At 53.1% G+C, this 17,298-nt stretch overlaps 1 protein-coding gene across 1 annotated transcript in view; it reads left to right on the top strand.

Annotated features, from left to right (window-relative positions):
• Positions 1-12,874: 12,874 nt before the first annotated feature.
• ACAD9 (acyl-CoA dehydrogenase family member 9) overlaps positions 12,875-17,298 on the top strand; it is a 39,023-nt gene continuing 34,599 nt past the window's right edge. Inside the window, exon 1 of the mRNA XM_052636344.1 lies at positions 12,875-13,081. Coding sequence (XP_052492304.1) covers positions 12,935-13,081 — 147 coding nt within the window. The 5' untranslated portion in view covers positions 12,875-12,934. The remainder of the gene's footprint in view (positions 13,082-17,298) is intronic.

Genomic DNA, 17,298 nt, shown 5'->3' with positions numbered 1-17,298 from the left:
AGCTTCGCTACATACAAAACGAGGTAAAATCGGTTCATCTGATTTGCGGGCAGCGCCAGAGGTTCACGTCAGTGGCCACGATCGGCGGGGGGCCGCCCTCCACAGAGGGGGGAATTCCCATGGGAAGGCGTTCCCAGGTTTCTGCAGCTGGATGACGGCCCTGGGTTGGGGGTGCCCTCCAAGGGAGGGGAGCTGGTTCCCAGAATTCTCAGAGATCCTTCAGCCTGTGATGTCACCTCACACAGAGCTGCCGCCACCTGCCACTCAGCCAGCGCTACAGTTTCAGGCTTGTCTCCCCGGGATGGACAGGGGGGTGCCTCCGGCCAGCTTCTCTGTGCTCAGTGCCCCACCCAGGACTGCTGCGATCAAGATGCATCTGAAAGCACGCTGCTGGTTGGAAGGGGGCGGGGGTCACGGCACAACCACGGGCTGATCTGAGGGTGTGTGAGTTGCCAGCTGTCTGCAGCTCCTGCCCCTGAGAGTCGAGCCGGGGACGCAGCATGCAGTGGGACTCCTCCTAGAGCAGTTCCTGCTCAGTGGCCGTGTTCTGGAGCTCGCCTTGTGCTTCATCGCTCAGCAGCTTTCAATACTGTTCACACGCCCTGTGGTGAAACACGCAGCGTCTTCGGTTCCAGTCTCGCCTTCGTCTCGGGAGTGGCAGGGGCTGGTGCGGGGACACCTCCTCTGTCTCCTGCTGGCTGACACCCCTCCCCGGAGCCTTGAGTGCTGGCCTCGGGGTCACAGAAAGCCGTCTCCCTTCCTCCTCTCGGCACACAGCCCACCCTCTGTTTTCCTGGAGAAATCCCTGGGTTCAAATCTCCAGCCCAGAGCACCTCAGACGCTTTGTCCAGGACCAAATCCATGATCGCACGCACAGCTGGGCTCCTGGGCCCCCTTCCACCCCGTTGGTGAACAGCGTCCCTGCGAGGGGTGCAGATTAGAGCTAGGGAGCGTTCTGGATGCCTGTCCTCATCCTGACTCCAAGTCTGTGCTGCCAACAAGCCCTTTTGACTTGGACCTCCCTCTTCACGTCTCACCTGCCCTCAGGCTTGTCCCCTGGACTAGAGCCCGGTACCTGGGCTCCCGGCCGCCACGGTGGGCCCCTCAACCCCTCTGCACTGCCACCAGGGGAGTCTTCTAAGGGTGCTGCCTGCTTGAAGGCACATCAAAGACTTTCTACTGCCCTCGGGATTCAAAATAAACCTGCAGAAGCTCCTGGACGCGGGCTGCGTGTCTGTCGCCTGTCCTCCCCGCTTCACCCCCGCTGTCCCCTTTCACTCCAGCAGCACTAGTCCTTCAGACGCCCAGGGAAGCCGTGTTCCCCTTGCCTCAGGGCCTGTGCAAGCGTGACCCCTGCTGTTCCCCAAACGTAGGATGATGCCCGCGCCTTTGTTGAGTTAGTGCCTATTTCCTGCAGCCAGTTTCAGCCACTACCTGCTCTGTGGTGCGTTCGCATCGTTGTATATTCAGGGGCATGATCATCAGTTGCTCTAAGTGTGACAGGGTCAGGTCCTTGCACAACTGTGAGCCCGACAACATGTGGCAGGAAGTAGGGCTTTCGTGAATGTTTGCTGAATGAGCGGATGAGTACCGATGCTGGAAGAAGGGAGCTTAGTGCGCGGTGCAACTCGGAGATGTCAGAGCCCTGGGGACGCAGCTGGGTTCTGTGCTCCCTGTTAATTCTAGGAATGGTCTGGGCAAGGGCTGGAGGCTTTTGCTCATTGTGTTTTAACTTCATCACGTATGGCTTAGTATTTGGAGCGTTTGGAAAGAACAGACTCATAACAAGCATGGGGAGGACTCACTCACAGTCCTGCTCCCCACAAGTCTCTCCGCTTCCCGCCCTGCTCTTTGGGCATGTTGCTTGGTTCCCTGGTTCAGATCTTTGGGGTGTGTCCCAAACAGTCTGCAGGTGTTGTTCAGTGCCCCTTGTGAAGAAAGAGTTTCACCATGGAAACCGTCTAGGAGACGCTGGATCAGAGTTAAACCGTTAGTCCTGCAGAACCTCTTAGAAGGATGGCGTTGTGTTGTGACTCTCAGAGGCAGTCTGCGCCGCGTTTCCCAGACGTCCATAGCGGCGGACTCTGTCGTGTGCCCAGCGTCCACTTCAGAGGTGTGTCTGTGCAAGCTGCCTTTCCTTTTTCCTCTGACATATCCTGGTGTTGGAGAAGATGCAGCACTGTGGTATTTACGTGCCGGCCCATCATATGGACGGGCCCTGATGGGCCTGCCTTCAGTTAGCGTTGTCTCGGTGAATAAGGAACAGACGGGCGGAAACTGCAGTGCTTCTGAGCAGATGTGGTGGCTCCAGGAGGAAGCGGGGGCCTGGGGGAGTGGGGCGCCCGAGTCTGACTTTTAGGGCAGAGTTCCTGGGCTGGGCGATGACACCACTCTGGTGGCCCAGGGTGGCCATCCGTCCCCCTGCATTGCCTCCAGTCGGGCATAGTCAATTCAGCCCTCACTTGCCTCGGGAACACACCCCACCTTCCAGCACAGAGTGGGTCTGCAAGAAAGAGGGCCCAGCCGTGGGCAGGTGTGCCGTGAAGGAGCTCGTTTCTACTCCCAATTCTGACCCTTTGAGACTTTTAGGGGTTTAAAGGACGTGTGCTTTGAATCTCTGAGAGATAATCTGTGCTGAGTTTCCCAGACTCTCTTGTACCCCTGACCACACTCCCCACGTATCTCCACAATGTGACCAGTGTCCCATACAGGAGAAGCCCCATTTAAACCCAAAAGGTGGAGACCACAGCTCTGGAGGTGTCACCAGCTGTGGGACTAATAGGAAAGAAAACATTCTAGGATAAAAAATGCCAAAGGATCATGGAGGCCACTGGAATTGGAATCCCTTCCCACATCCTGAGAACAGGTCAGAAAAAGAACAAATAAAACCTCTCTAGCCCAGACCGACAGCGTAACCGGGAGAGGGCAAACATCACAGGTTGCCGTGAGTGGTCAACGGGGGTGTGAACGTCTTGGACGAGCAGAGCTGCCTGGACTCCAGAACATAGAGCCCGCGAGGGCTGCGCGGGACAGAGGCGGCGCGACCTCGCCGTGGGCCCCACCCTCAGGGCAGACCGCCCTCAGGCAGCAGCAGGGACCCTGCATCCAGAGGAGAGGGGGCGCCTTAAAAGAGGCAGGTTTCCTGAAGGCCTGGTAACGAAGGACAGGAAGGGGCAGCTAGGATGAGGGCCCTGTTCAAACACGTGCTGTCAGAGAGTCAAAGCTGATGGGCCTGTAGCTAACCAAATCAACATGAAAACATGAATAAGACGTGCCAGTGGGGAAGAAACTGTTGCAATGAAGGAAAAAATTGAAAGCAATGCTCCCTGGAACAACTCCGTGGAAATAAATTCGGAAAAACCTAGATAAAACTGATAACGAGGCAAAACTGATCCCTGGAGAGACAGACATTTAAAACACAAATTTCCATAAGAGAATTAGAAAAAAAAAAAGTAATCCAGTGCCAGGTCCAACTGCTTTCTTAGAGGAATTCTTTCAAACCTTCAAATTTAAGATAATCTCAATGTTACTCAAACGGCTTCAGATCACAGCAATGGAAGGAAAACTTAGGAAAACTTTTTTATGATATGACTATAGCAGTGTTTTCTAAACCTGGTAAAAGCTGCATAAAAACAAACCCACAGACAACCGAAGCAAAAATATGGATAAAACAATAGTAAGCATCTAACGAGGCATTAAATATAAACAGATACACCGTTATCAGTTATACCATGAGGGGGTTAATCCACACATGGTTTGCAGTTGGCCCTCCACATCCCCAGATGCAACCAGCTAGTGGTGGTTTTTTTTTTCTTATGTTTTTAATTTTTTTATATTGGAGTTTGGCCTCCCCAGTGGCTCAGCAGATAAAGGATCCACTGGCAATGCAGGAGACGCAGGTTCAATCCCTGAGGTGGGAAGGTCCCCTGGAGGAGGAAATGGCAACCCACTCCAGTATTCTTGCTGGAGAATCCCATGGACAGAGGAGCCTGGCGGGCTGCAGTCCACGGGGTCGCAGAGAGTTGGACACGACTGAGCGCGCGCACATAGTTCCCATTGCTGTGTTTGCTTTGAGCACACAGCAACCGGATTCAGATTCTTTTCCCATATAGGTTATTACGGAAAAGTGAGTTCCCTGTGCTGAGCAGCAGGTCCTTGTTGATTATCTACTTTATATGTAATAGTGTGGCCAGTCGCTCAGTCCAGCTCTGTGACCCCATGGACAGCAGCACGCCGGGCTTCCTTCCACCATCTCCCTGAGTTGCTCAAACTCATGTTCACTGAGTCGGTGATGCCATCCAAGCATCTCATCCTCTGTCGCCCCCTTCTCCTTTTACCCTCAGTCTTTCCCAGCATCAGGGTTTTTTCTAGTGAGTCAGCTCTTTGCATCAGGTGGACAAAGGATTGGAGCTTCAGTTTTAGCATCAGTCCTTCCAATGAATATTCAGGGTTGATTTCCTTTAGGATTAACTGGTTTGATCTCCTTGCAGTCCAAGGGACTCTCAGGAGTCTTCTCCAACACTACAGTTCCAAAGCATCAAGTCTTTGGCACTCAGCCTTCTTTACGGTCCAACTCTCACATCCATACATGACCACTGGGAAAACCATAACTTTGACTGAATGGACTTTGTCGGCAAAGTGCTGTCTCTGCTTTTTAATATGCTGTCTAGGTTTGTCATAGCTTTCCTTCCAAGGAGCAAGCATCTTAACTTTGTGGCTGCAGTCACTGTCTGCATTGATTTTGGGGCCCCAGAAAATAAAATCTGTCAGTGTTTCCATTTTTTCCCCATCTATTTGCCATGAAGTGTTGGGACCGGATGCCATGATCTTAGTTTTTTGAATGCTTGAATATTGAGTTTTCACTCTCCTCTTTCACCTTCATCAAGGGGCTCTTTAGCTCCTCTTCACTTTCTGTCTTTAGAGTGGTGTCATCTGCATATCTGAGGTTGCTGATATTTCTCCCAGCCGTCTTGACCCCAGCTTATGCTTCATCCAGCCTGGCGTTTCGCATGATGAACTCTGTATACAAGTCAAATAAGCAGGGTGACAGTATGCAGCCTTAGTACTGAATCTTCTCTAGATAGTTTAAAAGTCTTCGTATTATACCCGCCCTGGCCAAATGACCCTGAGGTTTCTGTCCCCTGGAGGCTGGCAGATGCGGAACGGGCGCCGGGAGAGGTACCGGAAGAGAGCCCACGGTGGCGATGGGAATCGGGAGCTGGTGTGGGGAGACCTGGCCTTGAATGCTTCTCGTGGGAAAAGGGGTGCTGGGGGGCCCAGGCACACAGTGACTGTCACCTCTAGTCACTGGACGAAATGCCACTGAATGGGCACCTTTGGAGCCCCGGAAGGGCTGCCCCTTGAGGCTGAAGACAGTAACGACGGCGACTCACTGTAGGAAAACACAGCACTTATTGCAGGTGCCGAGCAAGGAGTGCGGGTGGCCAGTGCCTGAAAGGCCTGAGCGCCCACAAGGCTTTGAGGAAAAGGTTTATAAAGGCAGGGTGAGGGAGGGGGGTCGCGGGATGTACAATCTGCTTGTGGACATTCTTCTGATTGGTTGGGGGTGAGGTCATCGGGATTTAGCATTATCAGCCTTCTGGTTCCAGCCGGCCTGCGGTCTACGTGCTTGTGGGCAGCAGGCAGTTAAATTCTGCCCCCTGGTGGGGGTTTCAGGCTCTGCAGAAAGGCTCAGAGCGCGGCTCAGAACGTCCCCTACTGCCCTTGGCTTGCGCTCAGCCGTGTCCGACTCTCTGCGACCCCGTGGACTGTGGCCCACCTGGCTCCTCTGTCCATGGGGTTCTCCAGCAAGAATACTGGAGTGGGTTGCCATTTCCCCTCCAAGGGATCCTCCTGACCCAGGGATCAGACCAGTGTCCCGCATCTCCTGCACTGCCGGCGGGTTCTTCACCTGCTGAGCCGTCAGGGAAGCCCTCTATTGCCCTTGAGGCGGGACTCGAGGTCCTTGACTTTGTTTACCGTCTAAACTATTATTATTTTGTCTTGCTTGACTGTCTTCCTTTCTTGCTTCAGTTTCTCACTTTCTGATTAAATGTGCTCTTTGACTAAGGTTTTTCTGCAGACAAAAAATACAGGCGGAGGGCATGGGGGCAGAGTCCTGTTCTAGAAAGACCCCAGAGGGCCCTTTTTGTGATTGTCCAGTCGCTCGGTTGTGTCTGACTCTTTGTGACACCCCCCCCCCAGCCCGCCCCCAGGGACTGCATGGACCCTCTGGGTCACAACAGTATTCCTTCACAGCCTGTAGTCTTACCTGGTGTCAAAGCCATAGCCAGGGAAAGGTTTTAAAGGGGAAATACCTTGGCATCAGCTTTGGGTCTGTAAGCCGTTCTTTACCCCATGGCGTTCCTTCTCCTTGCTTTTTAAAACCCATCTTGCCTGTCTGGAAATCAAGCTAAGCTCATTATCTTTAACACCCATGAGGAGCTAACATAGGATAACTAGAATGTATGGTGAGCGTTTATTCCCTGAAACATTCTTCTATCCACAGAAGAAGTGCTGGTGAGCACAGACTGCTTTATCTCACAAGCTGGATTCATACACTTGAGTGGACTTTGCGTCTGAGTCAGGGAAGTCCTTACTCATCCACGTTTGGGGACCATCCTTCATTCTAGGGAGTACATTTTAGTAAATGGCACCCCAAATGATCCTTTGCTTGTAACCTAGAGTCCAGACCCAGATCTGGACTAGATGTCTTGAAAAGCCACTGCGGTCAGCACCCAGAAGGGGAGCTGTTTGTAGCTCAGTGCTGGGCACTTACTACAGTCTGGCCAGTGAGAATATTGGGTTTTCAGGAGAAAAAGAAAATACAAAAATGATTAATTACATTACATACGTTGCAGGGAAAATGCTTCCCTGGTGGCTCAGTGGTAAATCTACAGTGCCAATGCAGGAGACACAGGTTCGATCCCTGGGTGGGGACGATTCCCCTGGAAAAGGAAATGGCAACCCACTCCAGTATTCTTACCTGCAGAATTCCATGGACAGAGGAGCCTGGTGGGCTTTAGTCCACGAGGTTGCAAAGAGTTGGACACGACTGAGCCTGCACACACAGGGAAAAATATAAAATGAGGTCCTTAGGTGAGTTTCATTTGGTTATTTCTCCTACAAATTACAACTGGGGGGAAATGAATTCATGTGAACGCCAAGTTCTGTGAAGTAATTAAGAGGAGCCATTTTTCCTTGAAAGAGAACAGACGCATCAGTTAGCAGTAGGTTTTGACTTCGCGCCCACTCTCCACGGTCCCGTAATCGGCATTTACAACAGAGAGGATTTTGTTCACTTCATTATCAGGACCGTGTGTGAATCTACAGGCCGGGCCCTTCTCGGAGGCAGGCGGGGTAGAAATACGGAAGGGATGCAGAGAACACAGCTGATCATCTCTACCTGGGAAGTCAGAGTGTAGCCTGCTAGGTGTTTATATTGAGCTTTAATGGCGAGCCAAGGTTATTCTTGATCAGCTCCTGCTGAATGAGCACTGAAAGCTTTCTGAAACGCAGGGACTGACTTGGGACCTGAGCTGCTTCTCCCTCCCCAGCTCACTGTGTGAACCATTAAGATGAATTTCCGCACCCCCCCCCCACCCCCATCATGCTCCATTATCCGGTTTGCAGTCTCACATTCGCTGACTTGAAGGATTACAAAAAAACATTGTTGTTGATTTCAAAGAAATGTTAGTGCTGATGCCAGAAGCCTTTGCTAGAGCCCCCAGAGTTTTCTGGCCAGAGGCTGACTGCAGCGCTTCCGGACAATGATGCTGCGGGCCTCGTGGTGGGCTAGGATTCCGCGCCTGCAGGTGTCAGAGTGACGGGCTGTGCTTCCCTAAGTAGGTTTCCTGGGAGTTATTTGTTCGAGTGGCAACAGGAATAGTCTGCGGTAAATCCCTTTTGCAAGAACTGGCATTGCGTCTTCCTCTAGGGCCTTTCCCACGCATTAAAGATGCTGGCTTTGCCATCTGGCCATCTTCAGATAAGATTTCAGGCTCAGCTGGCTTTTGCGCAAACAGGTAAGGCCCCGGAGAGTTAATAAACATATTTGGCTCTTACGTTACAGCAGTTGCTTTGCAAATTCTGGTGGTTTCAACAGAGCGTTTGTGTTATTTTAACATGCTTTTCATAGCATAGGAGTGAGGGAATACGTGCTGGGTTGGATCTTAAGCTATTTTGACTTTTGAAACATAAGGAAAAATCAAGTGAGTGTTGCTTTTGTCATTGTTAACGCTGTCACTGTTTCAACTCTCCTGAGATTTGGAAAGACTCATCACTGAGACCAAGTGTAAACTGAAGAGCTTCTATTTTTAGACTTTCTTGTTGTTGTTCTTTAGTGGCTAGGTTGTGTCCAGCTCTCTTGCGACCTCATGGACTTTAGCCCCCCAGGCTCCTCTGTCCGTGGGATTTCCCAGGCAAGAATACTGGAGCGCCTTGCGGATGGACTCTTTACCTACTGAGCCACCTGTGAAGTCTAGACTTTCTTTTTTTTTTTTTTTTACCCTCTCTCCCAGGGTTGCTAGACCTTGAGATTTACAGTGTGTGGAGTGGGAGGGGAATTAAACATCAGCCCACTAAATTCGCATAGGAATCCATGTTTGCGCTGATTTTATCATTTGCTAGTGTTGAAACTGAGATTCTGGAATAGGTTGGTCGTGACTTGCCTGGTGGAGGAGGAAGGGAAGATGGGGATCGGTGAAGACGCACCACCGGGCAGAAGGGCCTAGATGAGTCAGTCCGAAATGCTCAGGCTGATGACCACGCGTAGGAAGGGCGGAGCAGAACGCCTGAGAACTGGGCACCTGAACCAAGGGCCGTGCTTGGCCCTCAGTGCAACCTGGGCCTCAGGCTGTGTCCCCGCCACCGAGCTGGCAGAGGCGGAGAGGGAGAGCAAGGCGTGACGGGGCTTCCAACCTCCATCAGAATGATTTCGTCCGATTTCGGATCAGCCAGAAACAGGAGTGAGAGAGGACAGGGCAAGAGGTGCTTATCTGCGAGTGTGTGGGTGCTTGGTTGTGCCGACTTTTGCAACCCATGGGCTGCAGCCCCACAGCCCCCTCTGTGGCTGGCCTTCCTCTTTTGGAGGAAAAGACCAATATCGGAAGAGCTAGGCTCCTCCTGCCTTGTCCTGCCAACCAGGGGCAGAGTCCTCTGCTTCCAGCCGGTGGAAGAGGAGGCAGCAGAGGATGACGGCTCATTCTTCAATTCCGGTCTCTTAGAACCGGGGGGGATGTCATACGGGTTCCAGACCACAGCCGGAGCGCGGGGTGTGTTGGCCCTGAGACTGCCCGGCCCTGGCGTCACTTTGGGGCCCTACTCAGTTCTGTGTGCCCAGAGCTACACGTCCTCCTGTCTGAGTCTGCCAGGCCGCTCTAACAAAGAACCACAGACCAAGGAGCTTAGATGATCAGTCGGCTCATACTTGCGGGGGTAAAAGTCCACGGTCACGGTGTGGGCAGGATTGGTTCCTCATGAGGGCTGAGACGCCGATCCAGGCCTTGCCTCCCAGCTTCTGGGGTTGGCTGGCCCTCAGCCTTCCTTGGCTTGCAGAAGCATTGAGTTCTGATCTCACCTCCACACACAACATCCCCCGGGTACATGTCTGTGTCCACGTTTCTCCTGCTTACAAGGGCACCGGTCACGTTGGAGTGGGGATCCACCCCAGCCGACTATGACCTCTTCCTAAGTTCGCTCGTTACACAGCTACAGCGGAATGCCCTAGGCAGCCGTCTTTTCAGGGAAGGTCACGTTGTCAGGTACTGGGGTTAGGATTTCAAGTAATGAATCTTGTGGGGTGGCGGGGACAGAATTCAACCCACAGCACCTCGTCACCTTTGTGGCTTTCAACAAGCCAGTGGCTTCCATGTTCCCATGATAAACGGGACAGATACACATCTGAAAGGGAAGGAAGTACCAGGGACGACATAATCTGTGAGACAAAGTACCCTCTGAAGGACACCTCTCTCCGTGCAGACTCTTGACGTCAGCCAGCTTCTCTCTCAGCAGGAGATGGCACTGGTGGTACCTGAGCACCACTCACCTGTGAGCCCATCATTAGGACGCTGAGGGCAGGAACCTTCACTAGACTCTCTTTTTCCCATGACTGACTACTGCCCTTGCAGCCGTGGGACAGGAGACAAGGCCACCTCTTTCTCTCCTGTTCTGTGTTAGTAAATTTCTCCACGACCCATTGTGTGGCTTTCGTGCGGAGGAGGGAGGGAATAGTTTCCTACTCAGACGATGTGCAGAGGTCCGGAGCCAAGCACCCTGGTGTGCTACAACCAACTCCGTGGCCGCTGCAGGTTGCTGCTGACATGCCGCGCACGGGGACCTGTCACGACAGGATCACATGTCCACGGTGAGTGCTTTAAATACGAACCGGGGAAAGTCTACGTCTAGGGCAAACTCTTCACAAACGACATGTTATTTCTCAAAGGCTAACACTCAAGTAGAAGATGGAATACTTGAGTGTGTGCCCAGTTTGTAATTTTTATATTCTTACAAGAAAAACAATGATCATTTACTGTGGTAGATGCTATCATATGGATTTAGCTAATCCTCACGACAATCCTGTGAGGCCAGTGACATGATATTCATTTTTACAGATGGGGAAACTGAATTTAAACACTGTCAAAAGTAGGAGTGCTCCAGAACATTTCCCACCGTACGTGTTATTAGAGTACGTAGAAATTATGCCTTAATGTGTTTCTAATTTTTATTTTGGAAACTGAATTTCTCACTTGGTTAATTCAGGGAGGATCTGGCTAAATTGCTGGATAACTTGATTGATTAGACTCCTTTTTTTTTTTTTTTTGGCCCCAATGTTCACCAGCTCAAAGTTAAAAGCCAGCAGTGTCCCTTTTTTGTTGTTGGCTCATCTCACCTGCAGAGGTGGTTCACAGGCCGTCATTGCCGAGTGCCTTCTTGAGAAGCTGAACGCTGACACTGGCAAATTTTGACCGCTATGAAGAAACCAAGTGACAAGGCTTCACAAATTAAAGACAAAAACTGATGACACACTGCAGAAGTTGCCTGCAAGGACAGGTATTTTGCAACCAAGAATGTTTCTGAACTCTTTTTTTCCCCCTGATGGTGTGTCACTGATAAGGATGGAGCAGGATAGTCAGTTTAGAAATCTCACTAGAGGATTAAAGACAGAGAATTTTAAGGGAGTGCGGGAGACTGTTACAAGCTAATAACCACTCAAGAAAAGAATCCAGTAACCTAACAAAAATCTACACTACTTTGGAGGAAGACCCAGTGTATCCAAGTGCCACACACCCTGAGAGTTAAAACACGAAGATACGGGATCTGAATCTTGTTCCATGAAGAGTTAGAGTTAATGTTCCTTTAAGAGTAGCATCTTTGCGTTCAGCTGAGACAGAAATACAGGTGAAAGGGGAAAGAAACTAGAAGAAAGGGGACATTCCGCTGAGACCTGAGATGAATTGCCACATTTTAGACTATGTTACCACACTTTTGCTAATATAGACATGATAGAAATAGTGCCAGGACAGTCCCAGCTACGCCACGCAGACTCTAAGGAGGAAGTAATGATGCTAAAAGCCTTGGTGGCTGCCCAAGAATGAGGAGGAAGGTTGTCTTCCCTCCCCACTGTTTCTTAGATGATAAGATGTAGCCCTCCTGTTTCTGGGGGCTGTGATCCCTTGCCAGTCTGCCTGTATCTCTCACACGTGTCCTTTGCTAACAGACTCGCTCTTTGCCTATCACTGCCTCGTGTTGATTTCTTTCTGTGACCAGACTTCTTTCTGTGACCCCGAGCTTCAGTAATTCCTGACACCTCTTGTGTGGTTTCAATTTAAATGACAGTGAGTTCGAGTCCCTCCCGAGAAGGAGTGTGGCTTCATCATCAAGAGTTTACCCAAACAAGTCCATCTTTTACTGGGCCAGGCACAGCACGTTCAGATGAAAGCGTTGCTCCTTATTCTTTGAGTTCTGATCTGATGGAGGTAGAAAGCATTTCCAATATGAGGAAGGCCTTTAGGGCCTGGCTGGGTGTGCAGGGCTGCCCCTCCTCCCTGTCCTGTCCCTCGCCACCTTCAGGCTGGCGTTTTCCAGGGACGTAGTAACTACAGGGTCTTGTCCAAGCTTCTTTGTGGTACAACACCCCTTTTCCTTTTCCTCCGTCTCCCAAATGTGTGACATACACGTAAGCTATGAAGCAAAACCAAAGAAATCTTCGTGAATAGGCCACTGACTTAAAACAAGGACTGTAACCCGTATGCGCACGCCCTTCAGAGATAACCAATATCGTGAATTTCCCCCATCTCCGCTTTTAAAATGGTTTTAAATTTATTTCTATTTAAAACATTGTTTCCTACTTATTTTCATGGTATTTGTTTTTTGGCTGTGCTGAGCCCGTTGTTTCCTGGAGACCTTCTCTAGCTGGGGAGAGCGGGGGCTCCTCTTCCCTGCGTGCGGGGCCTTCTCGCGCGGTGGCTTCCCTTGCGGTGGAGCACTGGGTGCCGGGCGCAGAGGCGAAGGTAGCGGCGGCTCGGCAGTTGTGCCTTAGTGGCCCCTAGGCATGTGGGGGAGGGGCGGGGGTCTTCCCCGAACCAGCGATCTATTAACCCACGTCCTCTGCGTCGGCGGGAAGAGACCACGAGACCACCAGGGAAGCCCCCGACCCCCACTCTGCAGCCTCGCTAGGTCGCCGCAGCCCCAGCTGCCGGCGGACCGCGTTTGGCAGAGGCCGCGGGTGTCTGACGGCGCTGCCCCGCCCCCCGCCGCCGCCGCCGTCCAATCCGCGAGCCGCCCGGGGCCGAGCCCGAGGCCGCGCAGGCGCATTGGCGGCCGAGGCGGGGGTGGGGGCGGCGCGGGCGGATGGCGTCATCGGCGGCGCGTCTGCGGGCCGTGGTTGAGGCGCCGGGGAGGCGGCAGCAGCGGCGAGAGCGGCTCCGCGGGCAGCATGAGCGGCCGTGGGCTCTTCTGGGGCTCGGTGGCCGCGCGCTTCTGCCGCGCCCCAGCGGCCTTCACCGTGAGCCGGCGCCCGCTGCTCACCAGTCCGCCGAGCCGAGCTTTCGCCAAGGAGCTCTTCCTGGGCAAGATCCAGAAGGTGAGGCGGCGCCGCGGGCTCCCTGCCTTCTGCCCTTTTCGCGGAGGGGCGAGTGGAGCCCGCTGCGGAGCCCCCACGGGCTGCCTCAGAGACGCACCCGAGGGCGGGCGTGCCGGCCCCCGGCTCTGAGGAGCCGCGTGCTCGTGCTTCGGGAGACCCTGGCTGAGGTGGGCGCTGGGTGACCCTCCGCTCAGCGTCCCGGCCCCGAAGTGTGTGTGTGTGTGTGTGTCTGTGTGTGTGTCTGTGTCTGTGTGTCTGTGTCTGTGTCTGTGTGTGTCTGTGTGTGTGTGTGTGTGTGTCTGTGTCTGTGTCTGTGTGTGTCTGTGTGTGTGTCTGTGTGTGTCTGTGTGTGTCTGTGTGTGTGTCTGTGTGTGTGTGTGTGTGTGTGTCTGTGTCTGTGTGTGTCTGTGTGTGTGTGTGTCTGTGTGTGTGTCTGTGTCTGTGTGTCTGTGTCTGTGTCTGTGTGTGTGCGCGCGCGCGCCCCCCAGACTCTTGGCGTGCCCGCCCGGCCTTTCCACAGGTCGCAGGATCGGGTGGCCGCTTGGTTGCTGAGCACGCACCTGGACTCGACCTCGGCTCTGTGACTTTGAGCCCCAGGTCTTTCAGCCTTAAAGCGGAGCTCGCGGTGTGCTGTGTCTCGCACACCGAGAGAGAGAGAGAGAGAGAGAGTGTGTGTGTGTCTCGGGAAGCCCCAGTGAGACTGTATATGCGTGGAAATGCTTTATTAATCTGCCGCACGTGGGGCAGATGTAAGAGACGGCAGATTGAGGAGTCAGTGCTGGCTGCTAGTGCTGTGAGCTTGGGCTGAGCAGCCCTGTGAAGTTGCTCCCTGCCCTCATACAGGAAATAGTAAAAGCCGTCTCTGTCCCCTCCGACAGGTAGCCAGAAAACCAAAGAAAAATGTGTGTAAAGTGCTTCGAGCTCGGCTGCGATGTTGGCTGATTCTGTTCTACTTCAGGAGTTATTCCTTGGTTTCTCTAGAGCGTTCTTTAAGGTTGTCAGGCATTACAGGTGCAGACACCCAGACTGGAATGGTTTGCCCTGCTAAAAAGTGCAAAGCTAGGCCGTTACAAGTTAGGGAAGCCGTTTCCCCTGAACCTGGGGCTGGGTGGCGCTGCCCTGGGAACTCGAGCGTCCCAGCAGCGCGGGGAAGAAAGAGCACACGTGTTTTATGTTCCCTTTCTCCAAACCTTCAGCACCAGCTCCCCCTTCACTCTCACCTGCTGGCCTTGCTTCTTGGTTATTGTGAAAACGCGCCCGTTTAGGTAAGAAGTCCCGCCTCTACGCTTACCTCCTTCCCACGTGTGGTCTACATTCTCTGCGTCACGGTGGCAGAACTGTCCGCTCTTAGCAAAGGCCAGCTAGACCCCCAGGCCTTCTCAGCTACTCAAGGGCGTTGATCCCTTCTTGGCTCTTTGACAGCTAAACATTGGCCAGCGTTTCTGACCAGCTCAGCTGGAGTGGGAATTGTCTAGGCTCAGCCTGTGTATGGTCTTCTCATCTCTAATCGTTCCTCTGATGATCTAATTTAGTGTCATGCCATCCGTATCCTGAAGGTGCACATTTATTTCTCCAGGTGAGACTTGAGCCCGTCTCTCTGTATATCTACCTTTCCAGTCAAAAGCTGCACTTGGGTGTTACTAGGCATCGCCTGTCTAGCCCATCCAACACTGAGTTCCTGGTCTCTCCACCCGATCCTGCTCTTCCCTCTGGTCGTCTTATTGGAGATGGTGGTGACTGTACCGTTCCACTTGTTCAGGTTGTAACCGAAAGTGAGGTCCGGCTGCTCACCTCTCAGAAGTCAGTAAAGAGGCCAGATGGATGGAAAGGAAAGTGCTTTATTGTGGATGCTGACAGCCAGGGTTGGAGGTGGGGGGCCCTGTCCAAAGGCTGACTCTCTTCCCGCGCCCCACCTGCAGGCGAGGGCTTTTATAGACGGAGGGAGGGGGTTACGCACAGAAACAGCACAGGCAGCTGACAGGCATCTTGGAACAGGTCACAGTGAACTGACCAGCATCATCTTGATTAAGCACAGTCAGTCTTCAGTTCCAGGGTCAGTTCCCACTTCCATGAGGCCAGTTCTCAAAATTATAGCAGCCTGTGTCACGGCTCTAGTCTAGTCATCATGAAGTTAACTTCTTCCCCTAGGTGGAGGCTTCAGTATCTATAAGACAGCTCACAGGATATGGCTCAGAATATTATCTGTAGCCGTTGAGAAGGAACTGAAGGTCCTTGGATATGCTTAGTGGCTGCTTTATTATTATTTGGTCTCCTTTGACTGGAGGCCCTTCTTTCTGCATTTTCTCACTTCTCTGATTAAACTTACTCTTTGGCTTCAGTGTTTCCACAGACAAAAGGCAGGCTGAGGATATGGCAGGGCAAGGCCATAAGGTCCTGCTCCATTTCAGGGTCAGATACCTGAGGGTGCCTCTTGTTCTCATTATCCGCATCTGACAGCAGATCCTAGCTTCTCTACCTTCAGGTTCCATTTAGAATCTGGCGGCTGTTAAGCACTTGGCTGGTACTGCCCTGGTTCAGGCCAACAGGGTCTCTCAGCATTGTTGGGGTTTGAGCAGCAACATGGCAGCAGAGATGCTTGGAATCTCAAACTGGAAGGAGACCTTCATGATCACGCCGTTGTCCCCCTGCCCTCAGAGTGTTCTGAGAACGCCCGCGGGTGTCCTGCGGGAACCCGTGGAGGGATCTGGGTGACTCTTCTCCCCATTCACAGCCTCGGCCAGGAGCAGCTTGGCTTTCATCTGTGTTACATATGTGGTTTCTATATATGTAGAATAATTGGAAAAACCAGTTCCACTGGTTTCAAAAATTTGAAAATTGCAAGTGACGTTGAACCCAGCATCCACAAAGCACCCCATTCAGACTCTGAATGTTGCCGTCAGAGCTTCATCCTCACATACTCTCGAGGCTTCTCTTGGCAGATTCTCTTTTGTTTGGAGTTTAGGCTGGTCCCTAAACTGGTCCCACTCTGTTCTCTTTTCTCACTTGGCTGCTGACTGATTCCAGAATCTTCTTCCTCTAATGCAGCCACTGTAGCCGGCCCAGGTGAGCCCGTGAGGCTGTGCAGGCCAGTGCAGTGGACTCAGCTTCTGTATTCAGCTAAAGAGCCGGCTTTGTTCTAAGTGGCTGTGGAGTGATGACCGCTCAGCCTGATTTCCTTCCAGACCCCCTGAGGGGCAGGGTCGAAGGTGGCCTGGAGGCAGGGATTCCTTTTAAATCAGCTCTCAGTTTTGGCATGGAATCCACCCTTCCACTGGGGGACCCAGAGGAGACAACAGGACTTGAGAGCCTGTGGGCTGGAGACAGGAGACAGGACTCCTCGCAAGAATTTTCTCCAGCCACCTGGTGAGAGGTGCTGTGAGGAGAGGCCGGGCTCCTGGGGCGGCTTCGGGGCTGGGACGTCACTCTTCAGCAGGCGCTGGTCAAATCCAGAAAGTCAGGTCGTGCTGGCAGCTGAAGGGGAGGGCGGCGCCCCAAAGCCAGAGGGGCTCAGGTCTCAGTGGGATGATTTTAGGCGACCCAGAGCGAAGGCCTCGTGGGGAATCCAGGCTCGGGCAGAAGCCCTGGCCGCTCCCTGGCCCGTCACTGCATGCTTAGGACACACCATCTCGTTTGAGCCCCACACCTGCCTCCTGAGGTGCCACCTGTAACGGGAGAGACATGCCGAGCCCCAAAGCGTCAGAGTCAGGGCTGCTTCAGGCTGATGTGGCTCCTCAGCGGGGCCGCCTCTGACGGCCCTGCCTCCTGGCACGCTCAGCCCAGGCAGCAGGGGTCAGGGGTCATCGGGCCGGAGGGGCGGGTCCTGGAGCAAGCTGCGGAGCGGCAGCCCGCCAGGACGCCAGCCCTGCGGCCACAGCGCGCCGTCAGCGGCAGCATGTTTAGGCTCAGGGGCAACTAAGGTGACGCCTCGTTCGTGACTTCCCACGGTCCTCACAGAGACCACCCGTGCTTTCCCGGTGAGAAAATGGCCCTGGGGATGGGTGAAGGGGTCGCCGGGTTGGTAAGCTGCACAGCAGGGACCACGCTGGGGCTGGAAGCGTTAGCCCAGGCTCCCTGTTCCATAGGACAGTCCTCGTCACTTCTTAGTAAGGAAAGCTGATCCGAGTCGGGGGTAATCTGGGTCAGGGAGGAGGCTGGGCCGAGGTGGCGGAGTCTGACACAGTTCTTGTGTCCGGAGCTCCTGCTGGGGTTTGCTGTCC

Source organism: Budorcas taxicolor, chromosome 1 (genome assembly GCF_023091745.1).
Source record: "Budorcas taxicolor isolate Tak-1 chromosome 1, Takin1.1, whole genome shotgun sequence".
Taxonomy (NCBI): domain Eukaryota; kingdom Metazoa; phylum Chordata; class Mammalia; order Artiodactyla; family Bovidae; genus Budorcas; species Budorcas taxicolor.
This window is presented reverse-complemented; position numbering and strand designations above follow the sequence as displayed.